The sequence below is a fragment of the Mytilus edulis genome, chromosome 5, assembly GCF_963676685.1.
Source record: "Mytilus edulis chromosome 5, xbMytEdul2.2, whole genome shotgun sequence".
NCBI classification, from domain to species: Eukaryota; Metazoa; Mollusca; class Bivalvia; order Mytilida; family Mytilidae; genus Mytilus; species Mytilus edulis.
The window spans coordinates 46,813,230-46,835,792 of record NC_092348.1 but is presented as its reverse complement, the minus strand read 5'-3'; the positions used below and the strand labels follow the sequence as shown (position 1 = coordinate 46,835,792).

Genomic DNA, 22,563 nt, shown 5'->3' with positions numbered 1-22,563 from the left:
TGGGCTGGTGATACCCTCGGGGACGAAACGTCCACCAGCAGTGGCATCGACCCAGTGGTGTAAATAGTTATCAAAAGTACCAGGATTATAATTTTATACGCCAGACGCGCGTTTCGTCTACATAAGACTCATCAGTGACGCTCATATCAAAATAGTTAAAAAAGCCAAATAAATACAAAGTTGAAGAGCATTGAGGACCTAAAATTCCAAAAAGTTGTGCCAAATACGGCTAAGGTAATCTACTCCTGGGGTAAGAAAATCCTTAGTTTTTCGAAAAATTCAATGTTTTTTAAACAGAAAATTTATAAAAATGACCATATAATTGATATTCATGTCAACACCGAAGTGCTGACTACTGGGCTGGTGATACCCTCGGGGACGAAACGTCCACCAGCAGTGGCATCGACCCAGTGGTGTAAATAGTTATCAAAAGTACCAGGATTATAATTTTATACGCCAGACGCGCGTTTCGTCTACATAAGACTCATCAGTGACGCTCATATCAAAATAGTTAAAAAAGCCAAATAAATACAAAGTTGAAGAGCATTGAGGACCTAAAATTCCAAAAAGTTGTGCCAAATACGGCTAAGGTAATCTACTCCTGGGGTAAGAAAATCCTTAGTTTTTCGAAAAATTCAATGTTTTTTAAACAGAAAATTTATAAAAATGACCATATAATTGATATTCATGTCAACACCGAAGTGCTGACTACTGGGCTGGTGATACCCTCGGGGACGAAACGTCCACCAGCAGTGGCATCGACCCAGTGGTGTAAATAGTTATCAAAAGTACCAGGATTATAATTTTATACGCCAGACGCGCGTTTCGTCTACATAAGACTCATCAGTGACGCTCATATCAAAATAGTTAAAAAAGCCAAATAAATACAAAGTTGAAGAGCATTGAGGACCTAAAATTCCAAAAAGTTGTGCCAAATACGGCTAAGGTAATCTACTCCTGGGGTAAGAAAATCCTTAGTTTTTCGAAAAATTCAATGTTTTTTAAAACAGAAAATTTATAAAAATGACCATATAATTGATATTCATGTCAACACCGAAGTGCTGACTACTGGGCTGGTGATACCCTCGGGGACGAAACGTCCACCAGCAGTGGCATCGACCCAGTGGTGTAAATAGTTATCAAAAGTACCAGGATTATAATTTTATACGCCAGACGCGCGTTTCGTCTACATAAGACTCATCAGTGACGCTCATATCAAAATAGTTAAAAAAGCCAAATAAATACAAAGTTGAAGAGCATTGAGGACCTAAAATTCCAAAAAGTTGTGCCAAATACGGCTAAGGTAATCTACTCCTGGGGTAAGAACATCCTTAGTTTTTCGAAAAATTCAATGTTTTTTAAAACAGAAAATTTATAAAAATGACCATATAATTGATATTCATGTCAACACCGAAGTGCTGACTACTGGGCTGGTGATACCCTCGGGGACGAAACGTCCACCAGCAGTGGCATCGACCCAGTGGTGTAAATAGTTATCAAAAGTACCAGGATTATAATTTTATACGCCAGACGCGCGTTTCGTCTACATAAGACTCATCAGTGACGCTCATATCAAAATAGTTAAAAAAGCCAAATAAATACAAAGTTGAAGAGCATTGAGGACCTAAAATTCCAAAAAGTTGTGCCAAATACGGCTAAGGTAATCTACTCCTGGGGTAAGAAAATCCTTAGTTTTTCGAAAAATTCAATGTTTTTTAAAACAGAAAATTTATAAAAATGACCATATAATTGATATTCATGTCAACACCGAAGTGCTGACTACTGGGCTGGTGATACCCTCGGGGACGAAACGTCCACCAGCAGTGGCATCGACCCAGTGGTGTAAATAGTTATCAAAAGTACCAGGATTATAATTTTATACGCCAGACGCGCGTTTCGTCTACATAAGACTCATCAGTGACGCTCATATCAAAATAGTTAAAAAAGCCAAATAAATACAAAGTTGAAGAGCATTGAGGACCTAAAATTCCAAAAAGTTGTGCCAAATACGGCTAAGGTAATCTACTCCTGGGGTAAGAACATCCTTAGTTTTTCGAAAAATTCAATGTTTTTTAAAACAGAAAATTTATAAAAATGACCATATAATTGATATTCATGTCAACACCGAAGTGCTGACTACTGGGCTGGTGATACCCTCGGGGACGAAACGTCCACCAGCAGTGGCATCGACCACATTAGGAACAAATATTCCCCATATTAATGATACCTGTTCTTGTAATAATTGTAAATACCAATTTACTATTTCGGCGGTAGTAATGGATAGAATATAATAATATTTTTGGGTCGGAAAAGATATTATATAATATTTTTTCCAATCAGGAATAAATATTACATAACACTTTTTCCATTCAGAATATTTATTACATAGTACTTTTTCCAATCGGGAATAAATATTACATAATACTTTTTCCTATCGGAATAATTATTACAAAAGATTTTTTCCATTTTTTTCTTCATTTTAATGAATGATATGTAAAAATGATAAAAGTCAAATTGTAATACCAGTCATAAGACAAAATTTCCACCATAATATTTATTTTAAAGATAATTTTTTATGTCATAAAACTTTCTTTTGGAGTTTATTTTATGTGATAAAAATCCTGAGTCATCGGTCTTTTATCTTTGTTTTATGCTGATGGAATAAATATCACATAACAATAATTCCAATTGGAACTTTTGTTACATTATGAATTATTTTTGGAATGAATATATTATGACGGAACTTATATTCTGTGACAGTTCAAGCCAGTAATATTAGGCATCAAAATTCCGCGAAAAAAAGTTAATTACAATATTGATACATTGAGCAAAGACAATATTAAAATTTGTTCTGAAAATCCGGAAGCGTCATTTTAATTCGAAAACAATAGCTAGATTTGTGTGTCTGTATCCAACGATAGTCCTCTTTATAACATAAAAAAACTGACCTCTCATATGCAACTTTATCATAATCTCATTTCAAAGTATGAAACACTTTCTCAAATCAAAACGACTAGGCGGTATAGAAATATACATAAGTTGTTTATGGAGAAATATTTAAGGTATGAAATACGCCTAAATTGCATCACATGTAACATTGCACGTATTGGTTACTGAAATGATCTCATAAGAAGTCCTTTAATGTATATAAATTTTATAGTGAACATGCAGTGCTTAAACACTATAATTATAATATGTACTCACAGAGAACAAACAAATCAATTTCGTTGAATGCATTTACTAATTCTCCATCAATTACGTTAGTGCCTTGACAACGATAAGATCCAGTATGTAGACAATTAGCTTTCGGGATTAAATAGTTGCTTTTGAAAACATGTTCATCTTTTTTTAAAACTGTGTTAGTGCTAGACAATATCCAACTTATGTCTGGTACCGGGTAACCATTAACTTCACACAGAAAGTTAACAGATTGTTGTTCATCAACAGTATTACCGTTTAAAATTTCCAATCTCAGAATCGTCGGTGAATCTATAATATGATATGAAAAATTACAGCACGCACAAATATATATATACATAATGAAAACTTTTCGTTAAAAAAGAAACACGTCAGGTTAGTAAAACGTATGTTAGAAGACAATACTTGTAATTGTATTCCTTTTACCTTATATTTCATATTTTACGAAGATATACATTCACATGGTCCATACAGTTCATGTATGTATACACATATTTTTTGGATGATATTCAAATTGCATAATTCGATCGTTTCCTTTTCAAGCGAAGCAATGTAATCAATATGTTGAAAAAGACATGACGATGAGAGAGACTGAACAGTATAACTGGGCATTTCAACCCCAGTAAGCACCTTTTCCAACAAACAAACAAAAAACCAAAAAAATGTGATACCAACGATAACGTACAATTGTTCACCATAAATACATTGTGTCTATTTTTTTTATTATAATAATTACCATATCCGCTAATAAACATTGAAAATAGACATACACACACACAGGCGCATATCCATAAGAAATTATAAAGAAATAGGAACACAAGAAATGGAACTCTTTATGAGAGAAGGTAAAAATTGTCATGTCGGTATAATTATTTTCTTCTGTTTCCAAGGCCTTTGGAATTTTAGTTATAACTTAATTTATTTCACTTGACTCTGCGGTGTAAAATCTAAGACCAGTCCATCTATGGACAGATGTTTCAGGATGAACTCATGAATGAAGTGTCCAGTTATTCGTCACAAATCATATACTCAGTTAAATTGTATATCGGTTTTGTGACACTTAGGTGATTAGAAATCAACTATAACTAAAACGGTCATCATCCTTATCACACACATCTTCGAGTTGACTGTTCTTATGCAAATTAAAATGCAAGATCCGCCCGATCAGTTGAAGTGATATTGGTAATAGGTGCTTGTACATGTGGATTTTGTTTACGGGTTCATACTTTTTGCAGAAATAGAATGAAATTCAAAACAGTGTGGCTTTGGCCATTGATTGACACATTAAATTCATCCATTGACTGGGACAATTTATGTGAACGTTTGTCTGCAACGACCACTATTCACGACGTACCTACGATAGACATTTAAACTGTCGGGTCACCAAAGGTTTCTTAACGCCTTTAATTATAAAAAAAAAATCGAAAAATTAATCAGGAATAACCTTTATGTTTTGATTTATATAATTGATATAAATCAAAACATCGTGTTATTTCTGATTAATTTTTCGAATTACTTGATTAAGGTGTTGAGAACCTTTGGTGACCCCATAGTTTAAGTGTCTTTAAAAAGTAAATAGTGAGCAGTAGTCGTTACATACAAACGTTAACCTAAATTGTGCCAGTTAATGGATGAATTTAATGTGTCAATCAATGGCCACAGCCACACTGTTTTGAATTTCATTCTAAAACGGATTTCGTGATCTGAATCGACAATGCAGCATCCATACAATGACTCCCATTTTTCACGATTTATAAAATTAGGTGCCGCATTGATGGGGAAATCATGTTAATGGATTTAAATCCTGACTAATAAGACCTTCATCGGACATAAATCAGACATTTCGATTAATTTAGAACGGATCAAAAATAGTAAAGACAAGTATTACAATTGTAGCAGGAAACCTGAAATCATATCTGAAGTGAATACATACCAATGAGATTTATTGTAACACCAGCTGATACCATATTGCCGATATCATTACTAGCATTACATGTATACGTCCCAGTTTGGTTTTTTGTTATATTCTTTAGAATTAAGACATTAGTTAATTCCTCTTGGCCGTTTGGTTTTATCCAAGTTAAAGAACAACCAGGCTGGCAGTCTGCTTTACATTCGATACTGGGAACATCGCTACCTTCATTTAACACTAATGATGTTTTATTAGGTGACAGTATCACTTTATCAGGTCCGTCTGGAAATAAGAGTATTTTAACGAATAAAACTCTTCATCAAATTTGAATTTACCATTGAGCACATGAAGTTGTCTAATGTGAAGCATTATCTGCTTTGCCTTTAAACCATTTGTGATAATTCCCGCTTTTTCTAAGGGCTGTATGTTGATCAGTCTTTAGATTTCATGTATTGTGTTGCCATAGTAATAGGACACGATTATAACATATGATGATAAACAACGGAAACAAATTAGTAATGAAATTGGAATATTTTTAGGTACGGTAACTAATACATACTTATGTGTTTTAATTTGTTTTTCTATTCCTGTCTAGCTCACACAGTCAAGTAATTTATTGATTGAAACAATATACCTTTTAAACTTTTTTTTAAACAACTTACTGAAGTTTGTACTCATATTAGAACATACAAGGCCAATAACATTAAGGAATGTCAAATGTTTTATTAGTATTATGCAACAACACTTTGGAACACTTTGTTTTGTAACGGCATAAAGCCTCAATCATTGAAATTTCCCAACGACTTTTTATTTTCCATGTTTTCATGCTTTCATTATTTAACATATCACGTCTTAAATTTACGATAACTTACAGTTTATGATGATAATAATATTTGCAACTGTTGTACCAATTGTATTCGTGGCTTCACATAGATATGAACCATTGTCTGTCCGTGATGCACTATTGATGAATAACTCACTGGAGTTAATGATAGAAGTAGGCCCAACCCATCGAAAAGTGCACGGAGGACCACAAGAAGCATTGCATATTAACGGTCCGAATCTTCTGCCTTCATTGACACTGTAGATAATTCTATTCGGATGAACATCTGATGGAATAGCTATTAAAATACATCATGAACCCATTGGGTGCCATAAAATATATCTATCTAATCAATCCGCTATCAATAATCTTTCTCGTAAGAATGAAAAATATAAAGTTGACATGCCATGTATTGATTCATGACTAGCTATAGTAAAGGAATGTTTCTGATTGTAATCACAGTACCGAATCTAATATGGAATCGAATTGTTCATGTAAGTACTGGTTTAAGTCGGTTAATCTGATGTTTATACGGTCAATGCATATTGAAAATAGCAAAGCAGCGATATATATAAAAAATATACAGTAGAAACTCCGTAAGATACCCGATAACAATAAAATTTCTGATGATAAGCTGGATACTAAGATCATTCGGTGGAATTCAACAATTATATTATGCTTACAGAGAGTAATTGCCAAAAATGATGGTTTCGAGGTAAACAAATTTCCCTTGCTTAACGGCTCTCCAAATTTGTTTACCTCTCAACTGGTATTTTTTAGAAAATACTCCTTGTTAACATGATATTTTTGTATATAATTCCACATTATGTAATAATGCTGTATTTTGATTGGACGGGAGACCTTGTATTTTCATAAATTTCTATGTTTTGAGATTTTCTTTTCTCTTCCGTTGTATTGTTCAATACGGAATTCCATGAAGTTTAGGGTATAAGTAAGCAAATACCATGGCAGATGGGGAATACCTTGTATAAAAATAAGTCAACTAGCTATTCATATTCTAATAGGACAAATTTATGGTTAATCTTAATATACTGCCACTTCTACAACTGTTTCACATAAAATATTTAGGATTATAACGATCAATATTAAATTTGGAACGACTGAAGTAAAAATTCCGTGAATCTGTACTTTAATGACCTCATAAAAAACCTCAACGGAAACGCATTGTCAAAACCATAAATAAGGAGAAATGCGTTCAATGACTATACATCGGAAATAATTATACGACCAATGCATATTGACTGCGAAAATAGCAGACCTGCAACATATACAAACGTTATACAGTCAAACTCCGTATGATACCCGATAACAATAAAATGTCTGATGTTTAGATTGATACTTAGTATAATTTATGATACTGCCATGCACGTAATTGTATGTGAATCAACAAAATAAAACATGAAACTGTTGCTTTTGATCATATTATAAAGACAACATAATATGTTAAATGCCTCTATAAAGTACACTTTTATTTACAATACATTGGAAAAGTAGGATAGGACACCAACTTTTTTATTACTAAGTTGGCATAGGACATCATTTTTTTTTCAGTCAGAAAGCCATAGGGTTGTAATTTGTATTAAATGTTTTTATTTTTTGCACCGGTCCTATGTGACGATAAATTTTGACCGGTCCCAATAGAACATCCGTTGGAATTAAACAATAATATTAATCATGCTTACAAGAGGTATTTGCAAACAATACCCCTTGTTAACATGATATACATGTATACTTTAAAATATAACAAAGAAAAATCTATACCATATAGTCGGATATAAAAGCCTTGTTATTGAAGATCAACTGTACATATATCAAAGACAAATATTAAAATCATGTTTATATCCAATATTGCAATTGTATAACGAGAAATGCATGAATTGCTATCTATACATTTACATTTTATTTCTGTAACTATTAAAAAAAAACAATTACCTGCTATAGTTGCCAATGTCTCCTTATGTTGAACGTAAGTTGCGCATCTCAGCGTTAATTGACCTTTTCCACCACTTGTATGGTTATAACAGATACGTGTTGAAAAACCCGCGGGATCACACCAACAAATTCCAATAGCATTACAAGGTAGAATTGAACCGAGAAAACACTTTTTGGTAGATATTCGTTGGGTGATGGTATCTTCAAAAAGTGTTCCATTTGTGTCCCTAACAGAATAAATGGTTACCCGATCAATTGCTGACTCGTAATTACAGCTTATGTTGTTACATTTGTTGGGATATATGTATTCTGGTGTACTAATTGTCATGCATTCTGTTGGTCCTGGTTTAAAGTTACAACAATTCATTTAAACAATATATTCGTAAATTTCTTTTGACTTTTATATAGTTTGTTGGTGAAACCATTATTATTAAAGTCAGAGATCACAATTTGGATAACAAACTTTATAATATAACAGTGTCATATAACCATAAAACATTGTCATTTATATACATTGTTTCAAACAAAAATTAGCGTTGTCAAATGGAAACTTCACCTTCATAAAATGGTGTACTCAAGCAGTTTGTCCTATAACCAAATACATCTGATATGTCTAACTGGAGACATAGTTAAAATATAGCGTTATTTTTCCTAAAAATATAAATACAAATGACTTCGCAAAAGAAAAAGAATTCCAATATGCTTGTGCACTTAATATGTGTGATCAAGCTGTGGTCATATGTCAAATTATGTTTACGTGTGACAAATTCTTAGTAGTATAAAATTGATGATGTTCTGTGCTGACATGAATTGTCATTGCTATGGTATATTTATAGATTAACGGTTTACCAAACTTTCGAATTTCTAAAATACTTTGGTTTTTTTAACTCAAAAATTAATTACCTTAGCTGTATTTGCAAAATGTTTAGGTATGTTGATCCTCAATGCTCTTCAAGTTTGTACTTTATTTGGTATTTTTACCTTTTTTAGGATTCGAACGTCACTGATGAGTTATTAGTAGACGAAACGCGTGCCTTATGTAATACAAATTTTAATCCTGGTTTCTATGATTAGTTTATTTGCATGTTCAATAAAAATACTTGAATGTCATAAAAAGTAAAGACAAAACAGAAGTAGCGTTAGTATACACCTACGAATTCAAGTATTTTTAAATGGAAAAGGAAGGAAATATCGACAAAAATAAAATAAAAACAACTCTTAAGGGGGAATTGTCTACGATAAAGGAAGAACAAATAAGAAAATTCTTTTGTTTGATTCAATCATTGATAAAAGTGAAATAATGAAATAATAATTTGCCTTTAGCAGCCAATTTGGTTCAATATTGTCGAAATACGCAGAACACATCGCTGATGAATTTTTCACCTACAAGTAAATAATTCAACCTTATTGAATCCGTATTCATATAACCTTCAATTTTTCCATTTAAGGAGAAATTGCACACGTATTAGTCGTGTTCAACGATAAAAACGGAAAAAAGTCAACATTGAAAGCGAAAAGAAGTTAAAAAATGTCGTTGACTGATTCAATTCACAAAATATATCTTATACAGGAAAAAACGATAATAACTTAATTTGTGTAATCTATTACACGAAATCAAACAGACCTAGAAAATTTCCAAATGTACGAGTAAGCAATCTTTGATATTTTTTTATATCAGGTTATTTGACCGTTTTGCAGTTTTTGGGGGTCATCTGGATAGTTGATAAGATAGTGTCTTTACTAAAAAACACACGGAATTCTGATAAATATTTATCAAGTAAATGCATGTTTTTTATTTTTTTTTTTTATTTCAGACTAGTAGCAATTTATACTTTTAAATATGTCAATTGGTCATATTAATTTATATATTATTAATAATACAAATTGCCTACTTCATTTGCTTTAATATTTTACATCAATAAATCAAATCAAAACCAATCATATTATGTACTTTGTTTTAATTTACTTTACATTATGTCTGAAAATTATATTGTGATTATTCTGCTCATTTTGGGCGACGTGATTGGCAAATAAAATATTTGTTTGTTTGTTTGTTTGTTATAAATGAAATATGAGAATGTGAATCGAATCGGTTGAAATGAATTTGGCAGCCAGTACCCCTTTCGATATGTATAAGTAGTATAAGTAGAAAATACGAGGTAGTCATATCACACAGCTAAATGGAAAGAGAATCAAAGTTGAAAACATAAATATTCAGTAATTTAAAAGTGGTCAGTTCATGAATATCAATTATTTAGAACACAAACCAAACTTGTTTCCAAGATATTTATTCATTTGAAACGTACTTGATCTTCAAAAGGGTTGAAATGAGAAAAACAATTTCTTCACAAAAGGCAAAATTCGACTAATAACTATGCATTTCTTGTTTGTGAATATCATTTTTATTAAAAACAACCAAAATCGTATAATTTAATTATCAAATAATAAAAAGTGTATTTAGAATACAAATCTTTACTTTATTATACTCAACTATACTTGATAATATTCTTATATATTACGAAGTTGGATAAGATCATAGTAAGTTATTTCTATACATTACATCGTTACGACACTAAAACAGATAGAAGTTCGAGTCTGATGTCAGAATAGAAAACAAAATAAACTAAACAAAATGACAACTATTCATGATAAATTAACAAAGGATTACTAGCAGTTACTGTTTAAAGGTTTTGTTAGCTTTTGAGGTGATTGTCGGCATGTTTGTTCTTTGTGAAGAATATTACCATAAAATACTGGACTTAGTAATACCTGAACGTATAAGATGTTTTGCATGTTGAATTATATTTACGAATGATGTCCTTGAACTGATGATAAAAGCAGTACTTTGTTCAGTACTTTAAGATTACCGCAAAATTAAAACATAATATGTAAACTTACCAAAAATAAAGAAGTAAATGAAGTATGAGGTAAACATCGCTCACTTTAATCAATTGTCATTTTACAGATTGCGATAAACAGTATAAACAAGTTTAACAGGTAACAGGTAATGTTATTTCTTGTCAACTAATGTTTTTCATCCCGGTAGAACCTAAGTTTGAATAATAGAATACGTACCAAATAGATCAATAGCCTTAACGATTTTAAAATGATGATGAATTGAGAATGTCACGTGCGTCTTAGTTGCAAACAATATCGGAAATGCTATAGCGTACACTAAGCTATATACTTTACAGCATATTCATCAAAACAAATGCACATTCATATCAATGTTATACAAAGTAAAACGTATCAACTCTATTATCAAAGGAAACACACGTATTTTGTTTTCGAAGAATATCGGCATTCAATTTACTAAAATATATGAAAACAAAACAGGCTGGACTATAATATTTCATTTAGGGATTGCTTTTTGTTCTGTCATTCCAATTTTTTATACCTATGATTTCGCAGACACACGTAATTGGTTGATTAATTTGCTCTTGTTTTACGGCTAATCAAAGAAAAGGATTTTATCGCGGCGAAAGTTTTTTTTAATAAATATTTTCATAAGAAAATCAGAAAACCTGAGTTTTTAAGTTATTCAAACTTTGGTTTAAAGCGAATTTAGCTTTAGTCTTAGATGCAAGATTTTTGTATTAGTTGTTAGTGTTTTTGAACTGTCAGTTAACTGCGAGTACCCTCAGATCTGTACTTAGTGTCTTTTAGTTGTTGAAATGTACCCGGCCACGTCCACTTTTTTTCCATCTGATGAGTTAAGCCTTTTTCAACTAATTTTTATAGATCGTTCTTATGTTGTACTGTTATACCACTATCTCAGGTTAGGGGAGGGCTTGGATCCCGCTAACAAGTACAAAAAAATGCATTTTACAACTTTTCCTGTAGTCGAACTTTACAATTTCAGACATTTCAAAATTAATCTTTAGATGATTGTTCACATCATGGTTGATCGTTATACGCCAAATAATTAGTACTTTGTGCGCAGCCTCTGTTTAAACGGTTAACCGCATCTAACCGTCTTCTGAATCCAGCCATAAGTCGACTAATTTGTTGCTAAGGTAGCAGCAACCATTCCTGACGAAGGGTAGTGTTTATTTCATGACTCATGACGTGTTTGAACTGAGGTGTCCTTTCGTGCTTTATACGCCAAATTGTGTTCCATATATGCTCGATATGGTTCAAATTCGGGCTACGATTGGGCCAAGGAAGATAAACCAAATTCCATTGGAAAAGTGGATCTTCATCCACGATGCTAATTCCCAACTTTGACGAGCTCTGCACTATATTGGATACGATGAACTGTGTGTCTGTTTGTAGGCAAATGTCCTCAAAATGGTCTTATCGCACGATAACCAGTAGCTATGAGCCGATCTCGAACAGTTCTTGTTCACTCTTTTTTTTAGGATTGTATTGTTTGTAATGGGTTTCCTTCTGACCAACCATCATTATGCTTGATTTTACCTAACAGATTTTATAAGGGGCCTACTTGATCTTGGAAGGTCTTTAACATCGTGTGTTGCCTGATTTTTATTCTCAAAACGACTTATAGTGGAATGGTGATGACCAACAATACGTGAAATTGTCACAGCGACAAGCCTGCTTCTCTCTTGCTGGATATCTGCCATCTTGCTGCAGTCATGAGTTGTGGATGACCAATTTCAAGGTGTCAATTCCATCAACTTGGTTATTTAAAGTGTTGAAAACAATGAGGATAAAACATCTGTTTTATTGTTTACAAGTGCAGTAGCTGCATGTACAGATAAGAGCTTATCGAGTCGATCGTTATTGATTAAACTCAGATAATATTTAAATAATGTTTAACTAGTTCTATTTCAACAATTTATATCACAAAAAAATAAAGAGTGTTTTTTTAATTTGAATTTCATTTGGTGTTGCAATACTTTTTTCCATGTGTATATATGGATAAAACTATAAATCAAATAGATTTTGGTTCTTTGGAATTTTTCTTTTATTGTTTGAGAAATTTAGTTATGTTAGTTTCACATGTACCTTGGTTTGTGTTCAACAGTCAACATGGTCATATATTATTGATTGCTATAAATAAATAATATTTGCTAAACATACGTTTTGAACCATTTTATTGTGTCATACTATCAATCATAAGTACATTGTACCTATATAAATGTTAAATTATACATAATAAAGTGTCTTTGTAAAAAAGTACTTCTTAACGATTTGTTTGTGTTTGTTAAACGTTTATTGTCCCGTGTTGATTGCTTTCGGAAAATTAATTAAAGTTTTAAATTATAGTACAATTCAACTTCTTTTCTCTTACAGAAAACCCCCCACAAATATATCGTTCTGTGTGCTATAAGTTTTTTGTAATAGCCTCTCAATATTTTTGTTTTGTAGATAATATCTTTGCTTCAACCCCGAACTATTGCCTTATAAAAAATGTATCCGTTAATACTTTCATAAAGAACCGACTGCTTATATGTAGGTTGTTTTAAACAAGTTTTTAGCAAAATTTTGGTTTTGTGCATTTCACTTGTGTATTGTTGTGGTGGCGGCCATTTGCAAAATGTCCACCATTTAGAATTATTGAATGGTTTAAAATAGTGATAGAAATTATCACAAATGATTACTTTCGTTGTATTTAAGTATAAATATTTAATTTAAGATATCTTTGCCGTCTATTTAACAAATTTTAAAATTGTATAGCAACTGTCCGCCGTCTTGAAAAATTCATCCATTTTAGATTTTTCAGAGTGGATCCATAGCCTAAATTGACTACAATATACACATGTTTACACTTGTGCAATGTTTCATGCTTTTATCATCAAACCCACAATTCTTATAGAAATATGCAGCTGGACTAATGCTGGTAGGTTTAAAATTGAGAAAGGAAATGGTGAATATGTCAAAGCGACAACCACCCGACCATCGAGCAAACAACAGCCGAAGGCAACCAATGGGTCTTCAATGTAGCGAGAATTCCCGCACCCGTAGGTGTCCTTCAGCTGGCCCCTAAAATATGCATAATAGTACAGTGATAATGGACGTCATACTAAACTCCCAATTATACACAAGAAACTAAAATTTAAAATCATACAAGACTAACAAAGGCCAGAGGCTCCTGACTTGGGACAGGCGCAAAATTGCGGCGGGGTTAAACATGTTTATGAGATCTCAACCCTCCCCCTATACCTCTAGCCAATGTAGAAAAGTAAAAGAATAACAATACGCACATTAAAATTCAGTTCAAGAGAAGTCCGAGTCCGATGTCAAAAGATGTAACAAAAGAAAATAAATAATTAAAATGACAATAATACATAAATAACAACAGACTACTAGCAGTTAACTGACATGCCAGCTCCAGACCTCAATTAAACTGATTGAAAGATTATGTCTTCATCATATGAGTATCAGGTACAATCCCTCCCGTTAGGGGTTTAGTATCATACTATCATAAAATATATGAGAAGAACATAACCCGTGTCATGCCAACAACTGTTTTTTTAGAAATAAATGTGTTTAGTTCCGATGCAAAGACCCTATCAGTGAATCAATGTTAAAGCCAAAATATGCAATCTTTAATGACCTGACAACAGTATCGTAACTATATCCCCTTTTAATAAGTCTATTTAAAGGTTTTGTTAGTTTCTGAGGAGAATACTGACATTTTTGTGCTTTATAAAGAATATTTCCATAAAATTTTGGATGTGAAATACCTGAACGTATAAGATGTCTGCATGTTGAGTTATATTTACGAATTATTTCCTTATACCGGTGATAAAATTTAGTAAATGTTTTGACCAGTTTGTGATATCGAAAACCCTGGTGTAATAATTTTTCAGTAATACATAAATTTCTCTCGCTAAAATCTAATACATTGTTACATACACGAGCGAATCGTACAAGTTGAGATATATAAACACCATAAGATGGTGACAAGGGAACGTCACCATCTAAAAATGGATAATTAACAATAGGAAATGAAAAATCATCTCTTTTATCATAGATTTTTGTATTAAGCTTCCCGTTTATGATATAGATATCAAGATCGAGGAAAGGGCAGTGGTCATTGTTATCATTAGCTTTATTTAAAGTAAGTTCTACAGGATAAATTTCTTTAGTATACATACTGAAGTCGTCATTATTTAGAGCCAATATATCATCCAAATATCTAAAAGTATTGTTAAATTTTTGTATCAAATGTTGTTTTGATGGGTCTTTGCTAATTTTAGTCATAAATTGTAACTCATAACAATACAAAAACAGGTCCGCAATAAGTGGTGCACAGTTAGTCCCCATTGGAATTCCAATAACTTGACGATATACGGAATCTCCAAAGCGAACAAAAATGTTATCAAGTAAAAATTCAAGTGCATAAATAGTATCAAAGCATGTCCAATTGACATAGTTCTTTTGTTTATTGCTACTAAAAAATGATCTAAAAGAGTTTGAACATATGTACTCGCATTCCGACTTTTTAAATGCCCAGTTAATTAGGGATGTGAATTTTTCCTTAATAAGAATATGAGGCAAAGTGGTATATAGGGTAGAAAAATCAAAACTTTGAACAGATTCAAAATCACCAATATATGCATGCAATTTATCAAGTACTTCCAACGAGTTTTTGACACTCCAAAAGTAATTAATTCCACTATTTTCAAAGGCCTTATTTGAACAATTTATTATCAGGTTTTTTATTGTACCAAGTGTACTAGTAAGTAAAACAGACAATTTAGTAGTTGAACAATGGCTAGAAGATGAAATAAATCTATATTTGTAAGGTTTTTTGTGCAGCTTCGGAAGCCAGTACATAGTTGGGACTTTCATTGTGTTTGGTTCTGCTTGTAAAGAAGTAGCTAAAAGTTTATGTTTGTTACAGATGTCGATTTCTGAAAATGAAGTCAGTTGGAATGTTGGTGAATTCGTGATTTCCTTTTGAAAATGAAGTCAGTTGGAATGTTGGTGAATTCGTGATTTCCTTTTACTTGTTACTTAGAAAAAGAATAAAATTAAATCCTGTAAGGAAGAAACGACATATAAAAATGTAATAATATTCAATATCGTTGCAAATATAAAATATTTTTAAGCGTTTACACCAAAAATCAAGCAACAGAGAAATTAAGTTTCGAACAGAACATATTCTATAAACATACTCTCAAATTGTAGGGATGTAGTTCGCTGGACACAATACCTTCATCCACCCTTAGTTGTATAGGTCAACATTATCATGCAAGTTCTATTATACTTTATTCACATATATTATTATTATTGTGTCTGTAATGTATGTGGACAGAACATTTTCTGTAATGGTCTGTTGACGTTTGCTTATAAAGATCACTTCAATGATAAATGTATACGACAATTAATTTGATTTCATTATTTTATCAGAATTGTTCAAAGGAAAATAACTCTAATCATTTATACATTTTATGATGAAATTGACGTATGGTTATCTTTCTTTCTAAATAAGTTTATTAAACTTAAGTGCCAAAAAATCGTGTTTTTTATTATGAGTTCGTTACCTTTTACGCTGGTAAAAATGTTATCATATGTAATGGGACTCATCAACAGGTTTTACATATAAGTTAACAGACCAAACAGTAAAAAAGAGAAAATGACCCTTTTTCTTATTAAGGTTAATAGGCATACAATGTTAAAGTCATATGAAACGAGTGACTGTTGAAATATAATATTTATCCAATTTTTTGAAGCAATGCATGTATATATCATAAACTTATTCTTCTGTGCATGATTTTATCATTTTTTGACCGAAATATATCGTATAATCGTCAATTTTTTTTTATCTCTGTGACTGTTATGATTTAACAAATATGGCAGCTCATTAAATGCCGTGTTTTTGACTCCGAAGTTTACCAATTGTCACCTTAAGTAAACAATCAACAAAAAAGCATGGATATTGAGCACATGTTGAACATGTACAAGTAGATAATAGTTTATTTCAGTGACAGATCCATGCGTATTATTTTGTGGTCACCTGATTTTTACGAGAAGGTTAACGCTAAGGTCACTCTGCATACCGAAAATACGTCGGCGAATTGCTTCCTGTAAGCAAGCAATTAAAAAAAAGTAAACTTCTTCTAATTGTCGACAAATTAAAGAATTGTCTTCAGAAAAAGTACATAAGTTTAATAATAAAAAATATCCATTTTATTATAAAAACATATGCATCTTTTTTTTTTAATTTGAGGTTTCTATGATTTTAAATATAACAAAATAAAAATGTATCGAAGCTGTTAAAACTAAAACTTAAATGAAAGAAATAACAGCTGTTGAAGTACAAGCCTCCGACATTTTACTTTTAATGAATTTGAATTAGAAATATCGGAATGCATTGCTCTATATCAACGTAACATAAAGGTTAAAATTTTTGATTTTGCACTTTTAATAAAATTCTATATAGGAAAAAAGAAATTGATTCACAAACTTATAACTTCTTGAAGAATAATAAGGAATCAAAACATGGACACATGTACCTTCTTCCAAAAACACATAAAATCAATAATTAATGAGGCATTTCGAGATGGTCAAATAGTTGGAAACATAAACATTCCTTACCGACCAATCATCAATAAGTGTAAGTCTCCCACGAGAGGCATTGAAAGATTATTGGATCTAATTTTAAAACCGTTATTGAAGAGGCAGAACTTTTACATTCAAGATACAAAAGACTTCATTAATAGAATAAAATCACATGAGGTCAAGAAATATTTCATTCTTATTGCCTATGATGTAACGTATATGTACACAAATATGAACATTGATAACTTAGAAGAAACCGTTAGCAATGCATAAGAGTCAATTGACACACAAGAATATTCCCAACAAAAAAGATTTAACGGCATTTGTTAAATTAATACTACATGTACTAAGAAACAATGAATTTGAATTCAATGGACAGTTATACAAACAAATTATAGGTCTGGAGCGCCTATGGGTGGTATATTTTCTCCGACATGCACAGATTAACATCTGTCTGTACTATTAATAAATAATTTAGATAAGTTCCAATGGAGAGAAAACATCAAACTACACTGTCAATACAGAGATGACGGCTTTATGGTATTCACAGGCACATTAAAACAGGTTGAAGATTTCTTTAACATAGCGAACAAAATTGAACCTCTACTTAAATTCACATTTGAGGTGTCTAGTTCTAATTTGACCTATTTAGATACCGAAGTGTACATAGGTGAAAGATTCCATAATAATAACATCCTTGATGTTAAATCACATATTAAAAAACCGAAACGTATCAATATTTACCAATCACTAGTGCACATCCGAAACACACATTCACAAGTATTACAGTGTGTGAATCTATACGTCATATTAGAAATAATAGTGACATCAATGAGTTAGACAGACATTTAACTAACTTTCAAGATAAGTTAGTTGAAAGAGGATACTGTAAAAATAAAACAGAGAATGTTTTTGAAACGTTAAAAATACCACAAGCAGAAAAACAACCTTATTGAAGGTCGATAGAACAAATAATGTCCCACTCACTCTCATTACTAAATATAATCCAATGGTAAAAAAACCTTAGTAATTAAGGTTATAAGAAAACATTGGAGCAATCTGCAAAAAGACAAACAATGTAGTGAAATCTTCACCCATGTGCCTATCATAGCGTATAAACGTAACAAAAATATCAAAGAATACCTTGCTAAATCAAGGAAATACTTTGAAAAGGGGCCCATGCTTTAATAGTATAAGCAAACAAGCCCGAAACACTGTTAGTTATTATTTCATTTATAGGCAACAAACTTTCATTAAATGAAATTTAAAAAATCGGTGTAAAATCTTGAGATTTATTACGTATGTTGGTTGAAGGAACCGCATTTCATTATAATCAGTATATATCAAAACAATAAACATTGCATATTAGATAGACCCGTTCAAAACAAGTTAATGTATTTTATAAGTATTTAGCAATGCATATCCAAGAGCAAGATTTCTCAACTAAAGATTTTAATGATGTCATAAATCGAGATTAAATAATATGTACATGTAAGATACTTGTAATGAATCATTCGTACAAGGGGTGTATGAGAGCACTCTGATTTCAAGAAAGAGGGTATTAGTTAAAAAAAAATACTAAAATAACACTTCTTATAAATATAAATTTTTCAAAACCATTAGCTGAATTTCTAAAAAAAAATGTTTTGGTTTCGAATGTCCCCACCAAAATATTAAATATTCGTAATAAGTAGTAAAAAAATACGAAGAGATTATGACAAAACACAAAAGTAGAGGAAAAATTAAAAACGCTATGACGAGAAACGATTAAAAACAATAAAAATTCAACAAGGTACTATATAGAAAACATTAAACATCCCATTAAAGCTGGAATACAAAATCTATGTAAATTATAGCTTTGATCATCCTAAAGACGTCAACAAACAAAAATAATATATCATGGGGTTCAAGATCGTAATATATATTTAGTTGTTGTCAATACATTACGAAAACAACACGACAGAGTGTGATACTGTGACAATAAGTGACGATTCTATTGTTACTTCTGTTAATTGCAAACATTTTGTATGCATGGATCAATGTTGTACAAAATATTACAGATTGTACTACCCCAACGTGGGGTACAAGATCGCGATATATACAAGGAGAAGTTGTCAATACATTACGAAAACAACACGACAGAGCGTGATACGGTGACAATAAGTGACGATTCAAAAACATTATCATATTGAAACTTCTGTCAAATTGCAATAAAGATATACATACATATAAAACAAAGTCAATTATCAAAAATATCGAACTCGAATGAAGATCAAAACGGAAAATCTAGAAATTCTCATTAATACTTGTATCAATATTCAAGTTTTGTACCATACCATAAACGAAATTGACTCTATCTCAAAATAAAAAAAGTTCAAATATTTACAAAATTTCAAATTGCTTGATGTGCACTTAGTTGTATTTGTTATCGACACGAAATAGATGCTCTGGTGTCTTTCTTTCACCGTCCTTGAATTCAAGAGAAAATTTCGATACTGATGAATATTCCTTCTTCAGACTTGGAGTATGCCTCTGATTTAATACCTTTATATTTGGAGGTATGTTTTGTGTCGCCAAAGTCATGGCGAATATGTCGGCTGTTGGGTTTCCTTTCGCAGACGTATTGATTTGTCTGTGCCTAAGAAAAGAAAATCAATATACTATGCGAATACAATTCTAAAGTTATTTTTTATTTTTCTTGTAAATCGGATGCATTTCATTTAACATTTACTAAAAACTGTTGTATTGTTGTTGCCAAGTCTTTAGTTTTATGTGTAACATTTTATGAGGTTGTTTTCTCCTATATATTTTTTTTGAAAGACAACCAAAATTTGATATGTTGGATTTATTGTTAATTCGTTCTTTTCTTGAATATGCACAACATAAAATAATTGCCTCTGGACGTTAACCAAGAAACTAAGCAATCAGCATTTGTGACTTGTTGTATCTGTCATCATGGTGGGTTTTTTTACTGCCCTGTAGGTATGTTTTTATTGGGATGTTTGAAGCTAGCAAAGATATAAAATAAGTATTGCGTTCATTTATTATTTTGTTTTGAGAAACTATTTATATCTGAAGATCAATGGAAATATATACTTTCCTACATATTGCCATTATTGACGTAAGGCCATATGAGAGTATGCAGTAATAAGGAGATATGGAATGATTGGCAAATAGAGAACTAAGGGTGAGGTGTTGTACCATCAAAACCTTTAAACCCGCTGCAATTTGTTTGCACCTGTCCTAAGTTAGGAATCTGTTGTTCAGTAGTTGTCGTTTGATGATGTGTATAATGAGTATTTCTTCCTGTTTTTTTATATAAATTAGACCATTGGTTTTCTCGTTTGAATGGTTTTACACTAGTACATTTTGGGGCCATTTATAGCTTGCTGTTCGGTGTGAGCTGATGCTCCGTGCTGAAGACATTACTTTGACCTATAATGGTTTACTTTTATAAATTGTTACTTGGATGGAGAGTTGTCTCATTGGCACTCATATCACATCTTCTGATATCTATTAATGTTGTATTAAAAGGAGTTGATGGCAAAAAGGGAGACATTAACATCTTTCTATTTCATATTCTACGTCTAACGAATGCACACAGGCATCCTTAACCGGAATGGGTTTTACAAATAGCCGTTCCAGATCTAAAAGGAAATTAGTTATAGTGTGTGATAACATTATGTGAGGGAATTCGATGTTTGCTATACCACAGTTCATTTCAACGCACTTTATGACGCTACAACTTAATCAATATGAATGAATTTTTTTGCAGTGATTTAAGAAATAATTTTATTTTAAAAATCACGTACCATTTGAGAACTATTAAATGTTTTACAAGGACATATTTTCTGTATAAAGTCAATAATTGTGTGAACTTTTGAAGCTCAAGCTTTTTATAGCTTTAAACACGCCAATGAAAGGTTTGAAAACTATACCAATACAGAACGATATATTATTGAAATTGTAGCAAAACGTTTGGTCGACAAATTTCAATTCGTTATTGCATAAATATCAACTTGAAATATCTGTCATTTTCTCCCTACCCAGTTTACCCCTATTACTTATTATAATGTGGACTGGACATTGTTATTGAATCTTATGCAATTTGATTGGATGAAGTTCTTTTTGATTACCTTCAAACTGTTCATGCTTTTCGTACGAGTATATGGATTAAATCAGACCGTGCGTGAATGTGTACTGTAAATTAAATGACCTGCATACTGGACACTGGACCAGTCCATATTACGTTTTATCAATGAAACTTTAGGTATGAAAGGTAACAATTGACACTTTTTTATATTTTCACATATTTTCCGAATTCACATTAGATAAAATATTTTTGAAAGCCTATTGGGGAGAAAAAAGGGAAAGTTTACTGTTTTTACGTTCTATTCCATTAAAAACACCATTTTTCGATGATAAATGCAGAAGAATATTTTACGCACGGCTAAACCAGGTAAAATTGTTGTTTATCCTAACAAAAAATACATTTTTCAATTTCATTCGAATATTATAATAATAATAAATCCCAAATTTAAGTAGTCATTAGATAAAGTCCTTATATGTACGATCTGCCGTTTTTTTTACATCAAAAGACAATACGATTGTTTTAAGGTCAATTTCGTTTACCTCACACAATCTTGTTAGGCACTATAATAATTTTTGTTTTGTTCGTACGCACAATGAATAAAGAAAACAACGCTTAGTCATTAGTAGAACTTCAATTGTTTAAAACGGTTTTAATCAGTCTCACTGTCTTGGAGTACATAAGATGATAATATTACACAGAATGCATTAAATTCTGGAAAGGAGAATTGTACTATCTTATGTCAGGAAAATAAAACACTTCAGCTGTTTCTATATAAGATTGATAGTCATCTTTAATGTCTGATTTATGTACATTATATGCCGTATATCAATTAATGTTGTATTAAAAGGAGTTGATGGCAAAAAGGGAGACATTAACATCTTTCTATTTCATATTCTACGTCTAACGAATGCACACAGGCATCCTTAACCGGAATGGGTTTTACAAATAGCCGTTCCAGATCTAAAAGGAAATTAGTTAATATTTTTTGTTTTGTTCGTACGCGCAATGAAAAAAGAAAACAACGCTTAGTCATTAGTAGAACTTCAATTGTTTAGAACGGTTTTAATCAGTCTCACTGTCTTGGAGTACATAAGATAATAATATTACACA

The 22,563-nt window shown here is 31.5% G+C and overlaps 1 protein-coding gene across 1 annotated transcript in view; it reads right to left on the bottom strand.

Annotated features, from left to right (window-relative positions):
* The window catches only part of LOC139525118 (uncharacterized), a 184,509-nt gene that overhangs the window by 74,769 nt on the left and 87,177 nt on the right, over positions 1 to 22,563 (bottom strand). The window contains exon 17 of the mRNA XM_071320303.1: positions 5,132 to 5,392. Within this exon, the coding sequence (XP_071176404.1) occupies positions 5,132 to 5,392 (261 nt within the window). The remainder of the gene's footprint in view (positions 1 to 5,131; positions 5,393 to 22,563) is intronic.